At 39.4% G+C, this 24,528-nt stretch overlaps 1 protein-coding gene across 1 annotated transcript; it reads right to left on the bottom strand.

Moving 5' to 3' along the window:
* Positions 1–233: 233 nt before the first annotated feature.
* Positions 234–23,461, bottom strand: LOC125241074 (myrosinase 1-like). Its single transcript, XM_048149379.1, has 12 exons — positions 23,395–23,461; positions 16,203–16,312; positions 14,497–14,644; positions 12,357–12,523; positions 10,504–10,636; positions 7,857–7,978; positions 6,942–7,030; positions 6,482–6,629; positions 5,812–5,972; positions 4,761–4,913; positions 3,466–3,557; positions 234–405 (listed from the first exon to the last, which is right to left on the bottom strand). Exons 1-12 carry the CDS (start codon positions 23,421–23,423, stop codon positions 273–275), a joined length of 1,485 nt encoding a protein of 494 aa, XP_048005336.1. The 5' UTR covers positions 23,424–23,461; the 3' UTR covers positions 234–272.
* Between the last annotated feature and the right edge of the window lie 1,067 nt (positions 23,462–24,528).

The raw sequence follows: 24,528 nt of genomic DNA, 5'->3' as shown, positions 1-24,528 counted from the left end.
TTGCGCAGTTCCACTTCATAAAACGATTGATTTTCTTTTAAAACTTAACGGCTCAGCCACGACATTGGTCTAAGCGCGGCAGCGGTAAGCGGCGGCCATACATTGGAGCGAGACACAGCGATGGGACTTTTCATTCGCACGTATGGCTGCCGCTCACCGCTGTCGCGCTTAGACCAATGTCGTGGCTGGGCCGTAAAGCCTCTATAATTCTCTTTTCACTTTATAGGATCGTAAGTAATAAATAAAAAAAATCTATATATTTTAATTAATACTCAGTTCGCAGTTAAATTCTCTACGTCCAAAGACTTTGTGCGTGCAACGCTCTCGTAGTACCGCGCGGACGCTTTAGCGGTGCGCTTGCGACTTGGATCCGAAAAATCTACTGCGTACAGACCGAAGTGGGACCTGTGGACAAATACAACACTGTATTATTTATTTATTTATTTATTTAAACTTTATTGCAAAAATTAACAATAAAAAGTACAAATGGCGGACTTAACGCCTTAAGGAATTCTCTACCAGTCAACCATTGGGCAAAACAGAGATAGTTAGTTTGGTGCACAAGATTACAAAGCCAGTATCCGATTACATACAGATATACAGAGATAATTTCCCCTAGGTTTGCAACTGATCCCCTTCACACACTTCGTTAATCTTATCTCATCCATCATGTATACATGCCCAAACCATCTTACCCAGCTCAATATTTGACACTACATAAAACATATTTCAATGACATTACAGATAAATCCAATGCGTCATGAAACTTAAATAATTAAAAAAACAGTAAATAAGAACATGAAGAAAAACAAACAAAAAAGTTTACAACTAAACAATTGATTTGGGCGATGACGTAACAGCGTGGCTCCGTTGCGTCGTTTGCCCCGGTGTAGGATTCGGCAGGTTGCCCCGGAACCGCCGAAAAACCACACCTTTCGGCCAGAAGTCTGCGCTCGCGATGGTGTACTGCAGCGGCCGCGGCACGCGCACAACGAACGAGCTGAAGTGCAAGTGTAGTGACGCGACTGCAGCTGTTGCACCCTCAGCGTGTAGCCAGTCTTCCGGCGAACGTAGTCCACCACCTCGTCTGCCACGGCGGAGTAGTGCAGGCGAGACACATACAGCGCCCTACTTGGTGTTGCGACCCGTAGACCAGAATTAACCGGCTCTGCAGTGCCACACACAGTCTTTCGAGGCGCCCTACGTGTCTTGTTTTTTCTTTCCACCAGTGTGAATCCCTCCTTATCCACACTGACGCTGGAGGACTTCTTGAGTGGGGCCCGTTCATCACGCACCTTAGTAGGTGCCTTGACCCGGTCAGCTGTTCGAGGCTGACCCACAACATCAGCATAAGCACGCTGACGTAGTGTCGAGTTTACCGGGGGCGGGCGCGCGCGCAGGGGGAGCATGCGCAAACTGACCGACCGAACACTTGTGTCCATCTTCATCCACTCGTACTTGTCTCTGCACGCTATTCCTATCTCTCAACTTCACACCACACATGCTTCTTACGGCCCGGCCACGACATTGGTCTAAGCGCAACAGCGGTGAGCGGCGGCCATACATTGGAGCGAGACACAGCGATGGGACTTTTCATTCGCACGTATGGCTGCCGCTCACCGCTGTCGCGCTTAGACTAATCAAAAAAATCAAAATAAAAAAAAATCAAAAATATTTATTTTCTTTCACAATGTTCATCTTAAAGCTAGTGATTGGAACCTCCTTTTAAGCTTTATTACTTGTGCCAGGAGGTACCGCTCTTCCATTTCTAAAGATTGTTACCAAATATTGTGCTACGAAAGTATTTAAATGTAATAACCTCTTAAACAATGTTTCTAAACTATGAAATTTAAAACTAGGTACTTAGAATTACTGAGCCAGAAATATACAAGAGCATTCAAAATCCATACTTCAAAGCAGGTCAATATAAAATCAGGCAAAATCCCTCGTGTGTGTGTGTGTGTGTGTGTGTATGTGTGTGTGTTTGTGTGTGTTTGCTTGTGTGTAGTATTTTAAACTGGATATGTTAGTAGGGTAAGTAATTCTTCAGTTTCCTCATATGTTTGTGTCATAAGCCAAGCCGGTATAATATTTTTACACTCATAGTAGTGTTTACTATTATATTAAGGTTTTTGTTTAATACATTATATAAGTTAGAAGAGAGTGCTTCATAGTGCCGTTTTGCAAATTTACTTTTATATTGAGGTACAGTAGCAACTTTATACGTTAGTCTTCTATGTGTACATGAGTCATTATATGGTAAGTGCTTATGTTTTTTTAGGACTATGTGAAGAATAAACAGTCTTCTTATGGAAAGAAGATTATAGTCTTTCAGTTGGAAATCTTATTTTCTTAAAATACATGACCTTTAGAAGGCTGCGCTGTGCACGTTCTAGTTGCAAGAAACGTGTTTTTGCCGCGCCTCCCCAAATAGATATACAGTAAATTATGACAGATTGTACCAAAGCAATATATATTTCTTTTAGAAGATCTTTCGCGGGACCACTGGCTGCATCTACTCGTCCTGGCACCACGTGTCTTAGAGTTTTAAAAATCCAGATTAATTTCCTTATTCGTGAGGATACATATTCAAGTTGTGGGTACCAAGACAATCGCTGATCCATGAGAACCCCAAGATATTTACTAATGTCGTGGCTGGGCCGTTTGAGCTCTCATTTCCACTGCATTCACTAGACTTATTAGATGTTTTCTGTCACACCCAACTTACACTACCATACGTGTAGGTAAACACTTACACTCCTCTAAGTATTCACAGCCAGGATTGGTTTTTGCTAAATTTACTGTTTTATCTTCCACAGATTTATCTGGTAACCTCTTTTAATTATGCATTCAGATGCATTCTTGAACGAGACGGGCCGATATCATCACGGGACACATAAAAGCTAACTTGGCCAGTTCCGTTTTACCAAGAGTTGAAGGCCGGTAGTGAGAGTGCAACACCTCAATTACAATGTTTCACCTCTTGGTGATCGATCGACGAAATGTGAACCCTCACATTTAGTCGATACAAGCGAGTTCTCCTTTAGTTCTCACATCACATTACATGGCGACTCTACTCTGCCAGTGCGGCCTTATAACGCTGCGTATAATTGGCCACTTTTCTCAAAGTTGTCACTTCTTTTGTAACATGGGTGTTTTTACGCGATTCATACTCAAAATTGTGAGCTCTTTCGATCCTGATAGGAGAAAAAAAATAGCCCAAGATTTCCTTACATTTTACAAACCTTCCATTCCGTTACCGCCATACAAAATGTATGAAAAAATTGTAACGGAATGGGAAAACCGTGGGACACTTTTTTTCTCCTATTAGGATTGAAAGAGCTCGCGATTCTGAGTGAAAACCTGAAACCCACATAAAAATTTCCAAATCCAAAAAAAAGTGGAGTGGACAAGTTTGAAAAAAAAATGGCCCAATTAGTAGTTTAACGTGTCTTTAAAACTTACTGATAGCCAGAGTTCCACTCGAAATTGTCGATGAGCGACCACGCCGTGTAACCCACGACGTTCACTTTATCTTCGTTTATAGCAAGCAGCACCTGAAAATTAAAACTTTTAGTGGTAAGGCACTTAAAGCCAATGGAGTGGGGGACAATTATCAACTGATCGTTTTTTTCCATGTTTAACACTATTAATTTGAGATCTATATGTATCCACTGAAAACGCGTGCTATAACTATATGACCAGTGGGTATTCTATTAAATAATGCAAAACATGTAAAACATGGAAAAATATCTAGTAGTTGAACAACGCTGGCGGAGTTTTCGATATGCTCTGAGTGAAACTCAAATTCTAATATGCTCTGAGTGAAACTCAAATTGAAAATGAGGGGTTACCCTCATCTGGTAGAATAATTTTCACACTTCGCATAACATGTTTCGCAGAAGCACTTTCGGTCGAATAGTAATTTTGCAGAAAACTTAGTTGTCATTATTACTACCACGCATACCACACATTTGGTAGAATATTGGTTTGCAGAATATTACTTTGGTCGAATTTAATTCAGCATAATTTTATGTATCATAATAATCGTAGAGCATACTATTACAAGAGCAGAATTATGACTCGCCAACAAAAAGGAAATACTGTCTCAGAGCCACCGTTAGGTGCGATGACGAGCGATGCGAGGAGGAGTGTTAGGTATCTTGCACCCCAATACAACCGATTCGCTATCAAAAAGCTAATTGGAAGGAGAACGATAATTTTATGCCGCCTAAATATTATGCAAAACTATTATCTGCGAAAGTACCATTCGTCTAGAAGACTATTACGGCTCGGCCACGACATTGGTCTAAGCGCGGCAGCGGTGAGCGGCGGCCATACATTGGAGCGAGACACAGCGATGGGACTTTTCATTCGCACGTATGGCTGCCGCTCACCGCTGTCGCGCTTAGACCAATGTCGTGGCCGGGCCGTTATGCTCATCAACATTATGCCAACATACGATTCGGTATTATAAAAATCTGCGAAATGATTAATGCCAAAATTGCCAAAGCATATTTTGCGTTAGGTGTTTCTGCCATATGTGACTTCTACCAAGAATTATTATACGAAACAAATATATGCGAAAAAAGTTTCTGCAAGACAATAGTAGACAGAGTTCTTGCCTTGTATAGGGCTTATAAACGGGCCCTAAGTCTTGTAAAGTTGCTCCAGTCCTCCTATAATGAGTATTTAAAATTTTAGTAATATTACTATTTTCAGTTTTTTGTCATCATAAGTCATGTATAACAAAGAGTTACCTGTTCCAAATATGTTTTATAGTAGTCGATCCGCCCGACGTCATTCAGGTCATCACTATCATCAGAGTAACCACTTTCTGTGATCATGACCTTCAAGTCTCCGTACTGGTGTTTGATCCTGTTCAAGACGTGTCTGATACCTTCTGGGTTAACCTAAAAGTACGAACATTACAATACAATATTTTATAATAATACTTCCTGAGAACTTCAAAACCGCTGGTGGCCTAGCGGTAAGAGCGTGCGACTTTCAATCCGGAGGTCGCGGATTCGAACCCCGGCTCGTACCAATGAGTTTTTCGGAATTTATGCGCGAAATGTCATTTGATATTTGCTAGTCGCTTTTCGGTTAAGGAAAACATCGTGAGGAAACCGGACTAAATCCAATAAGGTCTAGTTTACCCTTCGGGTTGGAAGGTCAGATGGCAGTCGCTTTCGTAAAAACTAGTGTCTACGCCAAATCTTGGGATTAGTTGTCAAAGCGGACCCCAGCCGTGGCAAATGCCGGGATAACGCAAGGAGGATGATGATGACTTCCTGAGAACTTCAGCATTTGTTTTAAACTCTCACAGTCACACCATAAAATTTCGAAATAAATGTACAAAAATTTTTTTTTAAACCAACGTGACTGGAAACCCTTGAAACGCTCAAGATTCCACATTCTGAACCACTCGTTTGCAAATGTACAAGTGGCAGACTTGATGCCTAAACATTATCTACCAGTTAACCACCACCAGCCGGTGTATTATGCTTCCAATTTTATCACTTATCCACGTGGATAAGACATCTGTCACTCTCATCTCACACTGGCATACTTGCTAATACGTGACCGATGCTTTATAGAATTACCCCCTTGTTCATAAACGTACTCTAAAGTTATCAAGCTGATAAAGTTCGTTTGTCCTTTTCTATCACACCAACACGTTGGAAAGGGACAAACGAACTTTATCGGCTTGATAACTTTATGAATAAGGGGGTAAGTGATAAAATTAGAAGCGTACTATACCGGCAGTTCTTTACCAGTTGGTGTGGTGAAAAATAATATTTGACTAACTTTGAGCCAACCAAGTGCTGATCCCCACTCTGGCTTGCTCTCGAGCACGGCGCCTATCTCGTCTAACCCATCAATACCAAATATCCCAAACTCTTCGCCAGAGAGCGCAGCTCGGACGGTTCTGGACGTGTAGTGGTTTATGGCGAAGAAGTCGTAGGTACCTGTCAGGAAAGAAACGAGTTTTTGACAAGAACGATTTTACTACATGACACTAACGGCTCCACGACATTGGTCTAAGCGCGACAGCGGTGAGCGGCGGCCATACATTGAAGCGAGACACAACGGCAGGACTTTCTAGGGTGGCGAAAAACGTTTTTTTTTCTGGAGTATGTTTGTTTCGAAAGTACGAAATCTCAAAATTTTGCCAAGCGAAATAATACTTTTATATACGGTTTTTTTGGACTTTATGTTAAAAAAAACGAATAAATGAATTAAGTAAGCTTTTTAGAGGTATATAACATTTACGAAATCTGTAGTTAGTAGTTATCGCTATTTATACTGATCATCAGTAAGTCTATTGGGAAGAAAATTCCCAATGGTTCCACTGGTAAAACTACGCGGTAAGACTACGTAAGTTTGTGCTGCATTTGGCTATGTAGGTACCATGCTGAGTTATTTCAATAAAATTAAAATCCCAGACTTAACACCAACAAACTCAGTGAAACCTTACCTTTCAGCAGCTTAATTTCCTCTGCAGTAAATGCAGGCAGTTTAGATCGAGTGTACCCCTCTATTCTACTCTTCTCCGCCATATATGCTTCTAGCAATGGCGGCCAACCGCCTTCGGTGGAATATACGGGGTAAGAGAAGCGGGAGAACTGAAAATGTATTAGAATTGATCATGCACATTTGGGAAATCTTAAGGGCGATGAGTCGTATAGAAACAAAATGATAAGGCTAGCGTAGGGAGGACGTTATATTTATTCCTAATTATAATGTCAAATTTTATCATAGCCCAGTCTTTAGTCCATCACTTTCTTCAAATAGTCCTTGTAACCGGCAAGTTAAATAGGGAACAAATGCCTTGCTATGCCACCTACGCTTGGCCACTGGAGCAGTGCCATGTGCTCTGCTTAAGTCTGCGAGAGTTTATATAGTATGTATGTATGTAATGTAGGTATGTACTTTACCGCGTAATCTCTGGCCAGTTCTGTCAATTCCTGATCTTTGTCAGTCTTAGGCTCGAACCAGAATTCATGATGGGCGAAGGATACTTGACCTGTTAAATAAAAGATAAAGTATACCTGTATACTAATCCATACTTTTTTTTATCTAGCTTATAATGGTGTCCCACTGCTGGGCAAAGGCCTCTCCCCTTAACCTCCATGACTCCCGGTTTAGTGCCTTTTCCGGCCAGTTGGTGAGGAAGGTGTCTAGGTCATCCCTCCATCTTCTTCTGGGCCTGCCGCGTCCGCGCTCTACTTGTGGCATCCACTTTGTGGCTACACTAGCCCATCTATCAGGATGCATGCGGCAGATGTGACCAGCCCAGTCCCATTTGAGCCTGGCAGTCCTCTCGCCGACGTCGGCAATGCGGGTTTTAACTTAATAGGTTAATAGGTGTTATAAATGTGGGGAAAGTGTGTCTTTGTTTTTCCGTCTTTGACGGTAAAACCATAAATTAAATATAACAAGATCATACCACCCCATGCATTAAAATGCGACCGCCTAAGACCGCGCTTACTCTCCACCACACATAGATGGCGCCACAAGCATTCCGCAATCTTCGAATTTAATGCAAGAGCAACCGCGGGCAAAAACTAGTATCATGAAGGAAAGAAAATTTGAAGCTTATACACAGTGTAACAAAAGAGGCACCTAAACTTGAGTTGTTTCACACCGACTAATTTTAACAGCGTATTCTCTTGAACACATTTTCAGGTCTAAAATTTCATGTAGTTAAAAACTATTATTGATATTGCCTACTTTCATAATATTTTTTTTTTTCAATTTATTTTTAAAGGACCTTTATTACCATGAATTATTATAATTACCAATAAAAAACTGCTTATTGACAGATTAATATAAATTAATCAATATCTTACCGCCATATTGGGGTTTGAACTCCTCATCGTAGACCCTGTAGGCCGCCGCGTGCGCAAGCATTATGTACTTTGAGCACAGTAGCGCCCCCACATCGCTTACTATTGCTGGGGCCACGATGCCTCTGTAACCAGATATTTTGTAAAGACGGTCAAGCAAATCGTGTCACTTTACGCCAGTACATTTTCAATAAATTAAGTGTTATTTAATAATATACAACGTGTTTCCGGTATCACTCAAAACCTCAGACACCTTATTTTTATGGTTACTTTTTTTTTAAATTGTATTTTTATATTTCTGTACAGCTCTACTTGACTTTTAGCTCTACACTCAATAAAATAATGGCACGTATTTAACTGGGCGACTAAATAACCATAGAAATGGGTATCAAAAATAATACTTTGGCGACTAAAATGTGGCCTCAAATTATTTAAATATGAGGTATCATTTTAATGTCATTACGGCTACGATTTATTCAGACGCGAGTACCAACTATTTATTTGGCAACTGAATTATTATATTGGAAACAATTTAAGAGATACAGTTTAATAGAAAAACGGCTCTCTATTAATATAAAATATACAGTTCTTTTAAAATATTTATATAGCAAATTAACATAAAAAGTACATTTAAAATGTATACATCGGCACTTTTCACCTGAGCTTTCATTTTAATAAAAAAAAGGATTTTTATAAAATATAATGGTCGACAAAATATTATACTTATGGGTAAGAAATTAGGTGTTTGGGAGTGCTGGCAACTTCGTCTCTATACAATGAATTTAACTTTTCATTACGTTTACTCTATCGAATCTAAGGCCGGCCTTACGCAGTCTTAATCTTAACATCACTCTGAAAGATTCATTTTTTTGGCAGGAAAACCTTACTCAGAATATGCTTTGGCACAAATCGTTCCGCAGATTTTAAAATATCGAATCTTATGCTGGCATGATGTTCATGAGCAAAATTATTTAGGCCGTAAAAAGTTGTCCATCTTTTTGCTATTTCTGTTTTGATAGCGAGTCATGTGTGTTGGGGATGCAAGATACCTAACACTCCTCCTCGCTTCGCTCGTCGTCGTACCTAACGGTGCCTCTGGGACTGTATTTCATTTCCTTTTTGCTATCGTTGTTTTGTTTATACAAAGTATTTAAGAATCATGCCATAGCAAAATTTGGTAGGACTTATATTCTACTAAAAAATAACCTAACCCTAACCCACTTTTCTGCTAGCAGTAAATAATTCTGTTCTTGTAATATTATACTATACGATTATCATGGTAATGTTTTTAAATACCAAACTGGCAAACAAGCATACGATCGGCCTGATGGAAAGTGGTCACCGTAATCTATGGACGCCTGCAATTCACGGGGTATCATATGCGCGTTACCGACCCATTAGAAGCTTATACACTCCTTTTTGCTGTGTACTTATTATAAAATGATTTGGTACGCGTTTCCTTATAGAGATATTTAAATACTACTTGTGGTTTACGGGTCGCAAATACGATGTTTGAATAGAATAGAATAAACATTTTTCACGAATAAATACAGGCAAGACAAAATACACATAATAACAACAAGACAGAAAGGAATGAAGTGCCACGAAATGGCCTCACCTCAGCGTGTTGCTGGTTGCTGGTGACTTCCAGCGCTGATCTTCCGATGAGACCATCGGTACCTTTCAATCCGTTTTCATAAAGAAACGATTTTATATGTGTTTTAAAAAAAATCTACTTCCCAATAAATTTTTTTAGTTGCCTCCGCAATTTAAATACTACAAATATTAAAAATCTTACGCTTTACAATACTAGGTGCCAATTATTATTTTAGTCGCCAAAGTATTGTTTAATGTTCCTGGGAAATATTTTTGTCGCTTGAAATTTGCTGCCGTTTTTTCAATAATAATGATGCTTAATATTTGAGGCTCATATATTTTATTTGTCGCTACAATATTAAAACACAGCCAAATTATATTATTGTATGCCCGACTTAACTTCCCGTTTAATATTTTAGTTGCTAACTACCATAAAACTATTTATTTGTGTACGTTACTGCAACGACATAAAGTTTACCAATAGACATCAGCTAAGATGTCATTGTAAAACACTTTAAAGCTTTGTCACAGTAAACTTCAAATTGGACAGGTAATCGCAGTAAGCAAATTTAAACCCAATATTCAGAATGACAAAGTTGTAATTAGATACGAGTTCAATTTGTTATGACTTATGTAATATGATAAACATTAAGATTAAACTGACAAACAACGTCAAACTCGTAGCGGAAAAATAATCGCCCAAGTAATCAGCCAGTATTAATACCCCTAAATACTGAAAAAGGTATACAATACATGAATACAACCGCTAGCAATGCGATATACACAATGTTGTATTACGAATACAATAGAATAGGCACGTAAAAAATAACTTATCATACTAATCTAAATAAAATTATTACCCCCATCAAGATATAGCTCAATCGATTCTACTCTCGATTCTGAACAAATGGTTTTCAGGTTTTTAGTGTTAAGTGAAACACGGTGTATGTATAACAAAACTTAAGTTGTAAGTAAACAAAGGTAAAATTAAAACAAAACAACCACTCCTAACGGCCCAGCCACGACATTGGTCTAAGCGCGACAGCAAAGATACCTGTAAGGAGATTCACAGGCGAAGATTGGCTCGTTGATGGTGATCCAAGTGTCAACCCGGTCGGCAAACAGGGTAAACACTATACGGGCGTAATCGGCGAACCACTCCACAGACAGGGGGTTAGTCCAGCCACCTGTGTATGAACAAAAAGTGAGTGAGGCCTGAGTGCACGCTTATATTGGGCGGGCAGCAGGGCGGGGCGTGCGACGTGCATGTCAAACAATAGGTTAGTTTCTGGGCATTTTCAGAATTTGGGACCCCCCAATTACGCCGTGGCTTGCGTGGGCGACGGTCGCGCGATGGTCGCGCGACGGCGATGCGACGCATACGAAATCAAACCTTATCGATATGGAAGTACGAGACGCGACGGCGACGGTCGCGCGACGATCGGCGACCGTCGCCCACGAACGACACGGCGTTAGCGTAAGTCGTTAACAAAAATTAACTGTCAGTTTTATGACGATAATTAAGCATGAACTTTCAATGACATTATTGCTTTTGTGTTAATTAGGTACATAAACTTTAAGCGAAATAAGAAAATTTTTAGACAGATTTTATGCTTAGTTGTCGTCACAAAACTGACAGCCAGTTAATTTTTGTTAACAACTTATGCTAATTGGGGGTCCCAAATTCTGCAAATGCCCCTATACTTATTTAAAGTTAAATATTTTAAGAAATATTATAAGAAAAATATGAACAGTAGTTATGTTTAAAACATAATTTCTATTTAATAAGTCAAAGAGAAAGATATAAAGGTTGTAATTGACCGTGACGTCACTCCTCAGTATTTGATAGTAATTCCATATTAGCTAATCGTTTTGACAGTTCTTAAGAAGCTGATTTGACTAGTAGGAAATTAGCCTTACACTAATGCCTTGAGTGGACGCTTGGTCCAGGGGGCGGGCTCGCCCTTGCGCACGCTACGCAGCGTCGACTCAGGACAGTTGTATGAGTTTCAATTGTTTGACATGCACGCCGCACGCCCCTCCCCGCTGCACGCTCAATGTCAGCGGGCACTCAGGCCCGCCGTGTCTTGCATCGCGCGACCGTCGCCGTCACGTCTCATACTTCCATATCGATAAGGTTTGATTTCGTATGCGTCGCATCGCCGTCGCGCGACCATCGCGCGACCGTCGCCCACGCAAGCCACGGCGTAAGACTAAGGGCTGATTTACACGATACGATCTCGCGAGTTTCATTTTAACCGTCGACGCAAAAAGACGGTGTTATAAGTTTGACGTGTCTGTCTGTGTGTGTCTGTGGCATCGTAGCCTCCCGAACTGATGAACCGATTTAGATTTAGTTTTTTTTGTCTGAAATCTGAGTTAGTCGGGAGTGTTCTTAGCCATGTTTCATGAAAATCGGTGTACTATGTCGCGGTCGGGGTTTTTTCAAAATTTTAATTTTGTGGTTAGTTTATCATTGCGCATAATGCGGGAGTTGTTCGGCAAATTGAATTGGATGTAATGTAACGTCAATAATTCGTGTACCTATCTAAAATGGCAAATTCGCGCGCCGCCTGAATGAGCGTAAAGACAAAAACTGAAAAATCTGTTGGTAGATAGTAAACTAGAAATAATAAATGTGTAATGACCCACGTTTGCTAATACCACTGGCGATCAAATATATAAAAGAGGCGCGTTCCTAATACACAGTCTAAGCTCGTGTAGGTGAACGCGTACTATGATTGTATGAGTGAAACATGGTCGACTGTTCGCGTTTTTGACAAGCGGTAACGATAGGGGGTGGGCGGCACTTTCAGCGGGAAGCAGGAGTGGCCATACTGTACGATAGTATTCTTTATATACTGTGCTAATATATAATATATAAAACCAATGATGGTAAAGACATACCAAGGTCCTGCAAGCTCTGCGGTAGCTCCCAGTGGTAAAGCGTAACCACCGGTGCGATGCCGCGCGCCCGCAGGCCGTCGATCAGGTTTCCATAGTAACGCGCTCCGTCTTCGCTGACCTTATTCGGAAACCCGGTTGGGAGCAGACGCGGCCAATTTATGGAAAATCTGTGGAGAGAATGAATAAAATAATACATAGTATTTTTTAACCCCCAACGCAAGAACGACGGGGTGTTATAAGTTTGACGTGTCTGTCTGTCCGTCTGTCTGTCTGTTTGTATGTCTGTTTGTCTGTCTGTCTGTGTCTGTGTCTGTCTGTCTGTGGCATCGTAGCTCCCGAACGGATAGACCGATTTAGATTTTATTTTGTCTGAAAGCTGAGTTAGTCGGGAATGTTTCATGAAAATCGGTCTACTATGTCGCAGTCGGGGGTTGTTTCAAAATTTTAATTTTGTGGTTAGGTTATTTATTAGTATGTTAAGAAAGTACCGGCTGTATTTTTTATACCTGGCAATATTTAAGGTGTCTGATGTGTGTGACATAGAGCCACTCTGTATAGAGATAATTCTAAAGCTTTAAACATAATAGAGTTAGTTTGTAATAAAATTAATACTAGTCATTTCAAGATAAACGATTAGGTATAACATGAAGCCATGGCACTGGTCCCACCGCGAGCTAGTAAGCTGTGAGCTATCGGCTATAAAAACGAACAAAAGATAAGCTCCTCCGCAAATAGACAGCGATTTTGATAGCTCACCGCTGGGCGATCGAGTAACTATAAACATCGCCGTGTCTCTTTTATTTACACGAGAGTGATTATCTTTTGTTCGTTTTTATAGCCGATAACTCACAGTTTACTAGCTCGCGGTGGGACCAGTGACTATAGAGAATAATAGAGACACAGCCACTCTTGTCTACCAATGAAAATTGATATCCGCACAGAACTTAATTTAGATAGAAGAAACAAATTCATATATTTGTATAGGGGCCGAGCGTGTCAAATTTTGTACTGAAGTTGATTCTTGCCTGTAATTTTAAATATGTCTCAGGCTCTTGATTGTTCATAATAACGAGGCATTTTTTATGTTTTGGTTGACTTCAACTTACAAAAATTGACAGCCAGCTGCTAAAGACGGACAACTCAGTGGATTTTGTTCTGACACGCTAAGTAGATACGTTACGTTTGCTTGAAAATTGATATCCGCATAAATAAATTAGGTATTGTCTCGATTAGTCCTATTCGTTTCTTAAATACGTATTAAACCATCCATACTAATATTATAAAGGGAAAGTGTGTGTGTCTGTTTGTTGTCCATATTTCACGGCAAAACGGAGCGACGAATTGACGTGATTTTGTAGAGGAGATATAGTTGAAGGGATGGAGAGTGACATCAGGCTACTTTTTGTCTGTTTACCCCCCCCCCCCCCCCCCCCCTGAAACGGGGGGTGGAAGTTGTATGGAGCATTCCGCAATTTTCGAATTTAACGCGAGCGAAGCCGCAGACAAAAGCTAGTATTTTAATATTTGGAAGTGAAAATTATGCGATGGTCTCACGCTTATGTGTGCTTCTAGATACTTATCTTTCCTATCAATAAATTGTTCAAATTATTTGTCTTTAGTGAACTCGCCTGTAAACATGTAAAAATCCATCCATGTTCGCGATAAGGTCATTTATCCTGCTTCCAAAGATGATAGGAGTAACAAGCGACATCCTTCAAATCCTCTACAATATCCGCGGGCTGATTTTTGAGTCTCACGCGTTCGAATTCAGAAAATTGTCACTGAAAATAATAAGCAAGTTACCGTTTTTATTAACCGGTATTTTAGTGACAAAATCACGTATGCGAGATTCAAAAATCGCCCTCCTGGCTTCATAATGAGAAAATGGCCCCAGATAACAATTATCTAAGATCCGTTATTAGTTGGACGTAGCAGTAACACCATCTATTGCCCAGCGATTGTAACAGTCCATATTCAGCAACGCCATCTCGTGATGGGTAAAGGCATTTTAAGCGATCGCTTGTTGTAGGGGGTTGGCCTTAGCTAATATTCCTTGATGATTGGTCCCAGATACTTTTACTAATGTCTGTCCATAAATTGTTAAAATTCTCTTAAAATTATTTGTTTTTTAGTGACTGACCTGTAAAAATCCAGTCCCATATCAGCGATGAGGTCAATATCTTGCTTCCAAAGATGATAGGAGTCGCAAGCGACATCTCCATTGCTCAGGTCTGCTATGATATCCGGTCTGATGTGTAGGAGGTGGTCCCAGATACTCTCACCCTTATCTGCGAATGATAAGTTACATTTTCACATCACCTATTCGGAAAGGCACTTTTCTTATCTGTTAGGAGGGATAAAAGTGCCATTTTGCTGTTCTTGGCAACAATTGTTCATATAACACTAAGTTCTCGCGTTTTGTACACATTTTTTAAAGACACACACGGGTCTAACGCGATAAATTAACATTTTTACCCTTTATCATAGATTATATATAAGAAGATCATACCATCCCATATATTAAAATGCGACCGCCTAAGAACGCGCATACACTACACCACACATAGACGGCGCCACAAAAAAAAATCTTGTAGCTTTCGATTATACTTGCAAATGGCGTTAAGTGTCACTTTTCACATAGATTTATGGCTCCTAACTACTCCTAAGTGACACTTAACGCCAATCTACAAATAATCGATGGCAGCAAGGCATTTTTATGGCGCCATATATGTGTGGTGTTATGCGCGTTCTTAGGCGGTCGCATTTTAATGTATGGGATGGTATGATCTTATATTTAATAAAGACTGTACACTATGAAATCCGGCCATACATAATATGGTAAATCTTTTAATAGAAAGTGAATTTTCGAACAGGACCGTTTCCAAATTATTTGTGGATATCAACCTACAAATTAAAGATATAAACATACCTCACGGGAATCGGCTCACGGCTGTAGCCGACCAAAAATCGCTTACTCTTCGTCGTCGATGAACGCATCAGTCACGGGCGAGGCAAGTGAGTTTTAGAAAATTTTTGAATGCAGTTCTGTTAATTTTTAAAAATAAAGGTATGTCTCCTTTAAGTAAAATTAGCCAGCTGAAGGATTTAAGATAGCTGAACTCGACTTATCTTTGCCAGTATATATCCTTGACGGCGTCTATATTTCCGAGCTCACATAACCCGGCAACCTTCAAATCAAGAGTGAACAGGCATCTTCTAGGCGAGCTCACTCCATCGTGGGCCACGTCTTTGCCTTTGGCTTAGTCTGTGGCCAAGAGTAAACCCATTTATAATTAAAATCTGGGCGAGCGAGCTTCGCTCGGTTCTATTTTAATATATCACGTCTTTAGATAAAAAAAAACTCTTATAAATACAAAAACAAAAAAAAGACAAAAAACAAAAACTTAATTTCTGGCCGGGATTCGAAACCCTGACACCTACGATCTATCTGCGTACATTAGACCGACCTCGTACGACTAAGCTAAGCGGAATCGATGCGCGCGCGGCGAAATTAACGACCATATTTTATGTTTACTAACGCGAAAGAAAAACTCATGAAAACTCGAAAATTCGCGTTTTCCGGGATCTAAGGCTACGCTAGATCGATTTTTCACCCCCGAAAACCCCCACATAACAAATTTCAGCGAAATCGTTACAGCGGTTTCCGAGATCGTCGGTATATATAAATAAATAAATAAATATACAAGAATTGCTCGTTTAAAAGTATAAGATAATAAAAACTGTACTTAAGTATATCGGTGATCGTAGTCTCAAAGGGCGTATGTTGAAAAGTTATCAATGCAGTTATAATTACTCAGATTTTTCTTTTTTGTCTTGGATACATACCGCTAACGTTCCACGCCCCCTCGATTTGGTACGAGGAGGTGGCTACCCCAAACTGGAACTCTGGTGGGAAACTCTGGCAGGCGATTTCTGCCACCAAAGCTAAGATCAACCTGTGGGATTAGTATAGTATTTAGAGATTCTATTCATCTTTCTTTTCACGAGTAGGTTAGGTATTATTCAATTCAATTCAATTCAATAATTTTATTTCGGAAAAAATCCATAGTGTTAGTGTACATTCCCTTAAACCTATGTTAGTTACATTTACATATTATTTATTACATCAAAAAAAAAAAAAAAAAAAACTAAAACTAAAACTAAAACTATAATAAATTATACACTTGGCCTCTGGATTCCATATGTACACCATCCCAGTGTCTCCAGATAGCACAAGCAGGCGATTCCAACACTAGGCGCACAAGGCTGTTGGAGCTGTCTCGCACGCGACGCATCAGGGAGGCAGTTCTTTTGCGTATTATAGCACCGAAACTGTCAGTGCGGGCCTCAGCGAACATGCCTGACGCACTGCAATAACGAGGCAGTCCCAACAGCATCCTGAACCCATTGTTATACTGGATACGCAGGGCACTGAGGGCCTTTTTAGTATAATTTGTCCACAGGCTACACGTGTAAAAGGATTGGCAAAATGCTTTAAATAGCGTTATTTTGACATTCCCATTACACCGCGCAAACCTGCGGGACAGCATATTACAACGTACCGCCAATGCCCTGCGTTCCCTCTCTATATCTGTGTCGTCCTGAAGAGTATCAGTCACCCAGTGTCCGAGATACTTAAAACGCGTCACCCTTTTAAGAGCGGTACCACACAGGCTGACTGGTGGTAGTTCATCAAAGGCCTTGTTGCCTGCTTTAAAAACTAGTAGCTCGCTCTTACTTGTGTTGTATCTCAGACCATGTGCGACTGCATACTCCTCACAGATCTCCAAAAGCTTCACTAGCGCACTGACTGACGGACACAGCAGCACCATATAAAGACGGTTCTACCCAACTAACAAAAATTAGTCTTATAGTGGCTTATAATGCCAAAAATAGTACTCTTATAATAACCTTGTAAACCCTTTACAAGAGGGCATTTGGGCACACCTTATAAGGCCAAAAACCTTATATCCCCCTTGTAGTTGCTTTATTATTAGCTTTCTTATCTTGTACGTGCTTTATTATGGCATGCAATAAGAAAGTTAACCTTATAATGGCAAGAAAAGTGCTTTTAAAAGGCTAATGTACTAATAAGAATCATATTTAAAGCTTTAATAAGGGCAATTATACTTGTAAGAATCATATTCAAAGCTTTAATAAGGGCAATAGCTCTTGTACACGTTTTGTGATCATCAGATATAAGGGAGTAAAACTCATAACGGCGAAACAGGATGCTGTTTTAAAAGTTTATTGTGCTTTTCGTAGTGATTCATGTGTACATCGTCATCACGTCATCCATTTTGCAAGTTAGTAAACGGTAAGTTAACTTTTACATATTACAATTATTTGCTTATTTATTATGAAAACTGTGTGGGAATCCAATTTCATGGTAAAATGTGATATAAAATGTGTTGTATTATTAATGCGCCCTTGTATTTCAACGGTTTTGTACTAAAAATGCGGTTAATTAATTTTGACATGTCTTGAGCAAGGCTGTTATAAGAGTAAAAGCAGTAAGCACATCATTTACAAATACTCTATAAGAGTAAAAACTTTATAATAGCCACCGGTGTTACTTATGATTCGCCATTTTATATATCTTTAGGGTTTCTTCTCACAATTAGTGAAATCCCGAACCTTACCATCTAGTTAAATATTTGTAACGGATACCAGTTAAAAATTCATAACGTTATCGTTAGAGAGCAGATTTCAGGTAGCGATTTAAATATTAATATGAATATGACTCGCATACAATATTTATTATTTTTTCTACACACGAAAAAATGTATGGGAATATAAAAGTAAAACCCTTTTTGGATGCTTTTGTGAATATTGGGCAAAAATTATAATGATAATAAATAAAAATAAAAAAAAAATTTATTTATACTTATTTCTTTAATATTTCTTGTGCGCATTGCACAGTAAAAACTTCTATTATGGCTCAAAGAATATAAAAATGAAAATAATTCGCTTCTTATATATATTTAAATTGAAAGTCCATTATTTAGAATAAAATACTTTTTTTTTTAAATGTAGTTTGTTGAAAAAATAACATTAATTTAATCTAATTATTCAGTGAAGTTTGTGGTGTGCGATGTAGGTAATAATAATAGATTATAAACCACATGACTTGTATTTAAAAAATTGCACTAGTTATATCCATATTATTCGCTACCTGAAATCCGCTGTCTAGTTATCATGTACTTGGCGCAAACCTTTGAAATTGCATTTTTGTTCGAAAGACCGTTCTTTTTAAACCGGTATTTTGGGGAACGCTTTGATAAAGGTTTGGTTCGATTAACCGGCATAGAACAAAATAAAACCGTGTAGTCCGCAGCATGTCAGGTAATACTGATATTTTCAATATTTCATTAGGAAGTTATACCCAGAATTTTCAATTTAAAACAAACTTGTGCTTCGGAATATTTAATCTTCTGGTTTATTACTTCCTATTGATTTATTGTAAATGCTGAGTCAAATACTCTATTTGATATTTATTATTATGGTTATTGTTACAGAATCTGTGGATGAGATACATAGCCAGCCGTTTTTAGTGACGTGAAGATGACAACTCTTCTCCTCCTCTTAGTAAGTAAGTGCTATTGAAAACCACAGACGATTTCAGTACCGCCATCACAATGGACTTTGTGTCGATAACTATAATCAGCCTAGCCTAAGACTTCAAATAAATATTTTTTTTTATTACAGTAGAACTACAAAACGGCACATATTCTGATGGAGAAAATCAGTCACAATCATTACTTACACCCAAAAATAAGCCCGGAGTGGTGGATCAAAAAACATGCAAAATGGAAGAGGACGCAGGAAATAGTTTAGGTTGTAAGAAAATCACACCAAGCAAAGATGGCGCTGACAATTCAAAACAAGAAAACGAAAATCAATATATCTTTTGTGAATTTGATGAAGACCTCGATAAAAGAAACTACTTATTATTTTGGAAATTTACTGATAAGTTAATTACAATTTCTACCACCGTGTAGGCGCTCTGAAGAATATATTAATATTTTGAAGTATGTAGACTCATTGAAACAGCAACATCGTGAGCAATAGAACTGAAAATATTAATCTTATAAAGCTACTTGTATCGGTTTGGTTTCGTTGCACATAAATAAATATCTTAAAAACAGTGAGTTTGTCTTTATTTGTCCTCAATTTTAATGTATCTTAGTCCCAAAAGGACTACATATAAAATCGGTTTCTTCTTAAAATAGCCGAACATTGTATTCACTTATTCAGATCGTCCGACATTCACAATGATAATCCGCAATAAAAGATTTTTTTTATTTCAGACCAAAGTCCATAAAGTAAGGAATACACTTTTGGAACTTATTCTAATAAAGTTAATCTTAAAAATTAATATTAGTAGGTACTGATGGATAAAAAAACTGAGTGCCTTGGTAATAGTCTCTTATACGCTCAGTTATGTATAATTGGCCACCTTCGAGTGCATGCTAGTCTGGTATAACCGGTGGACACTCTATTTAATAATGTAAACATTGTAAAACATGGAAACAATGGACCAGTTACATTTGCCCTCCAGTCGAGATCTGCCCCGCGGCCCCGCGGCCCCGCTGTATATACCTTAACATTTTTCACCGTAGAGCTACAGACACCTTAAATAAGAACAAAAAATATAATTATTAAGCTAAATCCAAACTCAATTCATCATTTAACGATATACCTGTATTACTGTCACTGCTGCTTGCCTGCATATTCTTATAATTATTCCATAATGGCATCCTCTACGGAACCACTAATCGATAAGTTGGGATCAGATTGTTCACATTCGCTGGATTTTCAAAATGACGAATCAAGTTTTATAAAAACTTTTAATACGACACTTTCAAGAATAATGCCTTTATAATTATTGTATAAGAGAAAATGTATTGCTTTAATTCTTTTAAACACTTTATAAAATGCTATAATTTGTTTGCTGGATAGACGTTTTATAATATGCTCCTATGAGGCATAAAGCATCATAGTTATCTTATGCATTACTTTTATAAGAATAATTGGCCATAACAAAAGCTTTTATAGTGCTTTGAATATTATACAGCGAAAAGGCATTTTAAATGGCTTCTATAAGAATACATATTTTTAAACCCTTATTGCAGTCATATAAATTGGACTTATTAACGTGTACATGGCCAAGTTATAAGAGTAAATGTACTATTGGCCAAATCCTCTTATAATGAGCTACTATAAGAGTAAATATTTTTAAACCCTTATTGCAGTCATATAAATTGGACTTATTAACGTGTACATGGCCAAGTTATAAGAGTAAATGTACTATTGGCCAAATCCTCTTATAATGAGCTACTATAAGAGTAAATATTTTTAAACCCTTATTGCAGTCATATAAATTTGACTTATTAACGTGTACATGGCCAAATTATAAGAGTAAATGTACTATTAGGCCAAATTCTCTTATAATGAGCCGCTATAAGGAACTCTGGCATAATGAATGCTATTTTAAAACTACTATGAGTGTTTAGCCCTTATAGATTGATTTTATAAGGATATTTTGTTTGTTGGGTACATTCGATATCGAATCAGATAATGTCAAGATCACTCAACCAAGACAGCTATCTTTGACGATTCGTAGAGTAGGCAACCAAGTACCATTATTATTATTTATTATTCAAATAGGTTACACAGCATAACAGTAAAACCAAGGCACTGTGAAACTAAAAAATAAAAACAATACGTATAGCACATAAATAGTAAAAATAGTATTTTATGCAACAGGCGTTTAAAGGAGGTCAAAAAAGACGAGTGGCGTGAGTAACAATTTGAGGCGAAGCCGAAAATTGTTATTGAGACGCCACGAGTATTTTTTGACTCGGTTAAACACCGTTGCATACAATACTTTTTCTACGACCATGCACTTAGTTTTTAATAGTTTTCTTGAATAAATTTCGTGAAATTCACACTGTTTCCTGTATTTTGACTCAAAGGTTTGTACTGTCAGCTCGGCTGCGCAAAGCCTTTCCGCGCACGCCCGCAGTGTCGTTATAAGGCGTTGCCATGGTTACAGAGCCAAACAATGCGTTTTCAGTTTTTTCGATACTGCGCGCATGCGCGGAAAGCCGGCGGACGCTGGCTTTGGGGAATAGACCTTTATGTAGGGTTTAAAAGATCTGTGCACGACCCTGTAAATGACGAATAACAGTTCGGGAGTAGAAAAAACAGATTAAATAATACAAAAAATAAATACAAATTAAACATTAGATTTGGACGACGACGTAACAGCGTGGCTCAGTTGCGTCGTCTGACTCAGTGTAGGATTCGGCAGGTTGCCCCGGAACCGCCGAAATACCACACCCTTCGGCCATCATAGTTATCTAGTTAGTAAACCGGCAAGTTACGGAACAATTGTCTTGTTAAGTGTTGGCTTTATGTTGGGGGTTGGGGATGATATGCTTGCTAATGGCCTCACTACCAGGGATGCAGGAGACCGCAGGATGTGAATAGTGGAGGAGAAAAAGTCAGAAAGCGGAACCCGGGCTCCGAAGCGCTCGAGCTGATGATGCAACCGGGAAAGCATGAGAGAGAGAGAGTGTATCATAGTTATCTCTCTCTTCTGTATTGGTTCGGAGACAGTTACCGACGTATCGTTCGCCATTGAGCGTGAACGATATTCTTGGCTATAGGCCCAGACCCCGTAGCCGAATGGCATTTCTGCGACGCGAAACGCCGCAGAAATGTAGTCTGGCTCTGTCGCGCCAATACGCAAGAGCGATAGAGATAGATAGCTACGAAAGAGATATTATTATCGTGAGCGTTTCGTGAGCGTCTGTGCATTCGGCTACGCACAGTTTGACTACTTGCCCCACAAGTCTTCTCAGTTCCATCTCGCGAGCAATTGACAAGATAATACTATATTTGCATCAGAGCTGTAATCTTTACACCACCTTATCAGTTAATCTATTTGTTGATTCGAAAATAAACAAAGGTTGGCAATGGTAAACGTTAAGGGCCCGTTTACACCGCTGCTTGCGAGTTTAGTTACATTGCGGACTGTTAAGGTTACATACAATTAATAGGGTAAAGCCTGACCCGAAATATATGACCATGCGCCATCTTGCGGAATATCGTTAGAACTATTTTCTTGATACTATACTGAACTGTTACTCCATACATCAGAATAACGCCGTGTCTTGCGTGGGCGACGGTCGCGCGACCGTCGCCGTCGCTTCTCATACCTCATACTTCCATATCGATAAGGTTTGATTTCGTATGCGTCGCATCGCCGTCGCGCGACCGTCGCGCGACCGTCGCCGTCGCGTCTCATACTTCCATATCGATAAGGTTTGATTTCGTATGCGTCGCATCGCCGTCGCGCGACCATCGCGCGACCGTCGCCCACGCAAGCCACGGCGTAACAGCGCCCTCTTGACAATATAGTCATATATTTCTGGTCTAGCTTTACTTTCCTATGATTAAAATATGTAGGTACGCAGAATATTTTATTTATACAGTGCACGAAATAATGTACCAGATAATTAGAAGAAAAAAAATATGGACAGTAAGTAGTTGTTTTTAAACATAATTTCTATTTATTAAATCAAAGAACTCAAAGAGAAAGATATAAAGTAAATGAGTTGACCGTGACGTCACTCCTCGCGATTTTAATAGCAATTCGTTTTACAGTTTTTAATAACCACAAAATTAAAATTATGAACAAACCCCCGACCGCGACCTAGTGGACCGATTTTCATGAAACATGGCTAAGAACACTCCCGACTAACTCAGCTTTCAGTCAAAAAAAACTAAATCAAAATCGGTTCATCCGTTCGAGAGCTACCATGCCACAGACAGACACACACACAGACAGACAGACAGACAAACAGACAGACAGACAGACATACACACAGACAGACACATCAAACTTATAACACCCCTTCGTTTTTGCGTCGGGGGTTAAAAAGAAGCTAATTTGACAAAAAATAAAAAGTAAATTGACCGAAAATGCAAGGGACAAGTGATTTAATACGTAAAATAAGTAAAGACTTACGATAATATATAAAGTCGCGTGCGGTTCATCTTGGAACGCAAACGGGATCGGACTGCGCAAGCGCGCTTCAGACGTGGAGAATAACCTGATCGAGGACATTCACAGTGGTCGGACTTAAGTAGTGTATCTTATACTTTTAAACGAGCAATTCTTGTATATTTATTTATTTATTTATATATTGTAGCGTTACGTACTCTTACAAGAGTCTTTTGCAAGAGTACGTAACTGCTAACCTAAAGGGTGAGGAGAATTTGAAAGGATGAGATGAAAATAAGAAAGTAAAATCAGGGGTAGGTACTTTATTATACGGCTCTTCTGACGATATGACACGATAGGTATGTAAAAAAAAAATAAGTTAGGTAATCCGAAGTCCTCGTGAGGGAAGACTCTAGGTAAAAGGCGTGCAGCGGTTAATGATGATGCGGAGTACAACTTGCAGGGGCAAACGTCGAGTACGACGTGCAGCAGCGTTCGCAGGGAGCGTCCAGCAGACAGGCCAGGTCACGCGCCCTAGCGCCAGGCACAATCAGCAGCGTTCGTAGGAGCGTCCAGCAGACAGGCCAGGTCACGCGCCCTAGCGCCAGGCACAATCAGCAGCGTTCGTAGGAGCGCCCAGCAGACGGGCCAGGCCACGCGCCCTAGCGCCAGGCACAATCAGCAGCGTTCGTAGGAGCGCCCAGCAGACGGGCCAGGTCATGCGCCCTAGCGCCAGGCACGACCAGCAGCGTTCGTTATAGGAGCGCCCAGCAGATAGGCCAGCTCACGAGGTAGATTGCACGGCGCGCAGCTCACCGAAGGAGGAGAGGACTTGGAGAGGGTTTTTCTTGAAGAGTGCGGGGCCTGGCTTGGCCCCGCACGGACCCTTTATAACTCGTTCTCTTAGGAAAACGACGAGATAATAACTGATGGGTTTGACACAAGGGCCGCTTATATACCCATGTTTGAGAATTTAGAAAACTAAATTTAAAATTTAAATATTATCGCTAGCCAATTATAAAAATATGATCTAAAACTAACAAACCTACATTAAAAGTATACATACTTAACTCTTTAGTCAGTTTAAAACATGAAAGAATATTGATTGACATGGTGATGTCATTCAATAAATAAATATGTCAAATTAAAATATGAATC

Source organism: Leguminivora glycinivorella, chromosome Z (genome assembly GCF_023078275.1).
Source record: "Leguminivora glycinivorella isolate SPB_JAAS2020 chromosome Z, LegGlyc_1.1, whole genome shotgun sequence".
NCBI classification, from domain to species: Eukaryota; Metazoa; Arthropoda; class Insecta; order Lepidoptera; family Tortricidae; genus Leguminivora; species Leguminivora glycinivorella.
Note: the sequence above shows the minus strand (reverse complement) of the source record. Positions and strands in the feature narration are given on the sequence as shown.

Coding starts and splice junctions, on each gene's coding strand:
- LOC125241074 (XM_048149379.1), bottom strand. CDS start 23,423: ATGAACCGCACGCGACTTTATATATTATC. Junction 14,645..16,202: donor GGGGGCGTGGAACGTTAGCG/GTATGTATCCAA, acceptor TATCATTCGCAG/ATAAGGGTGAGAGTATCTGG. Junction 6,630..6,941: donor AACTGGCCAGAGATTACGCG/GTAAAGTACATA, acceptor ATACATTTTCAG/TTCTCCCGCTTCTCTTACCC.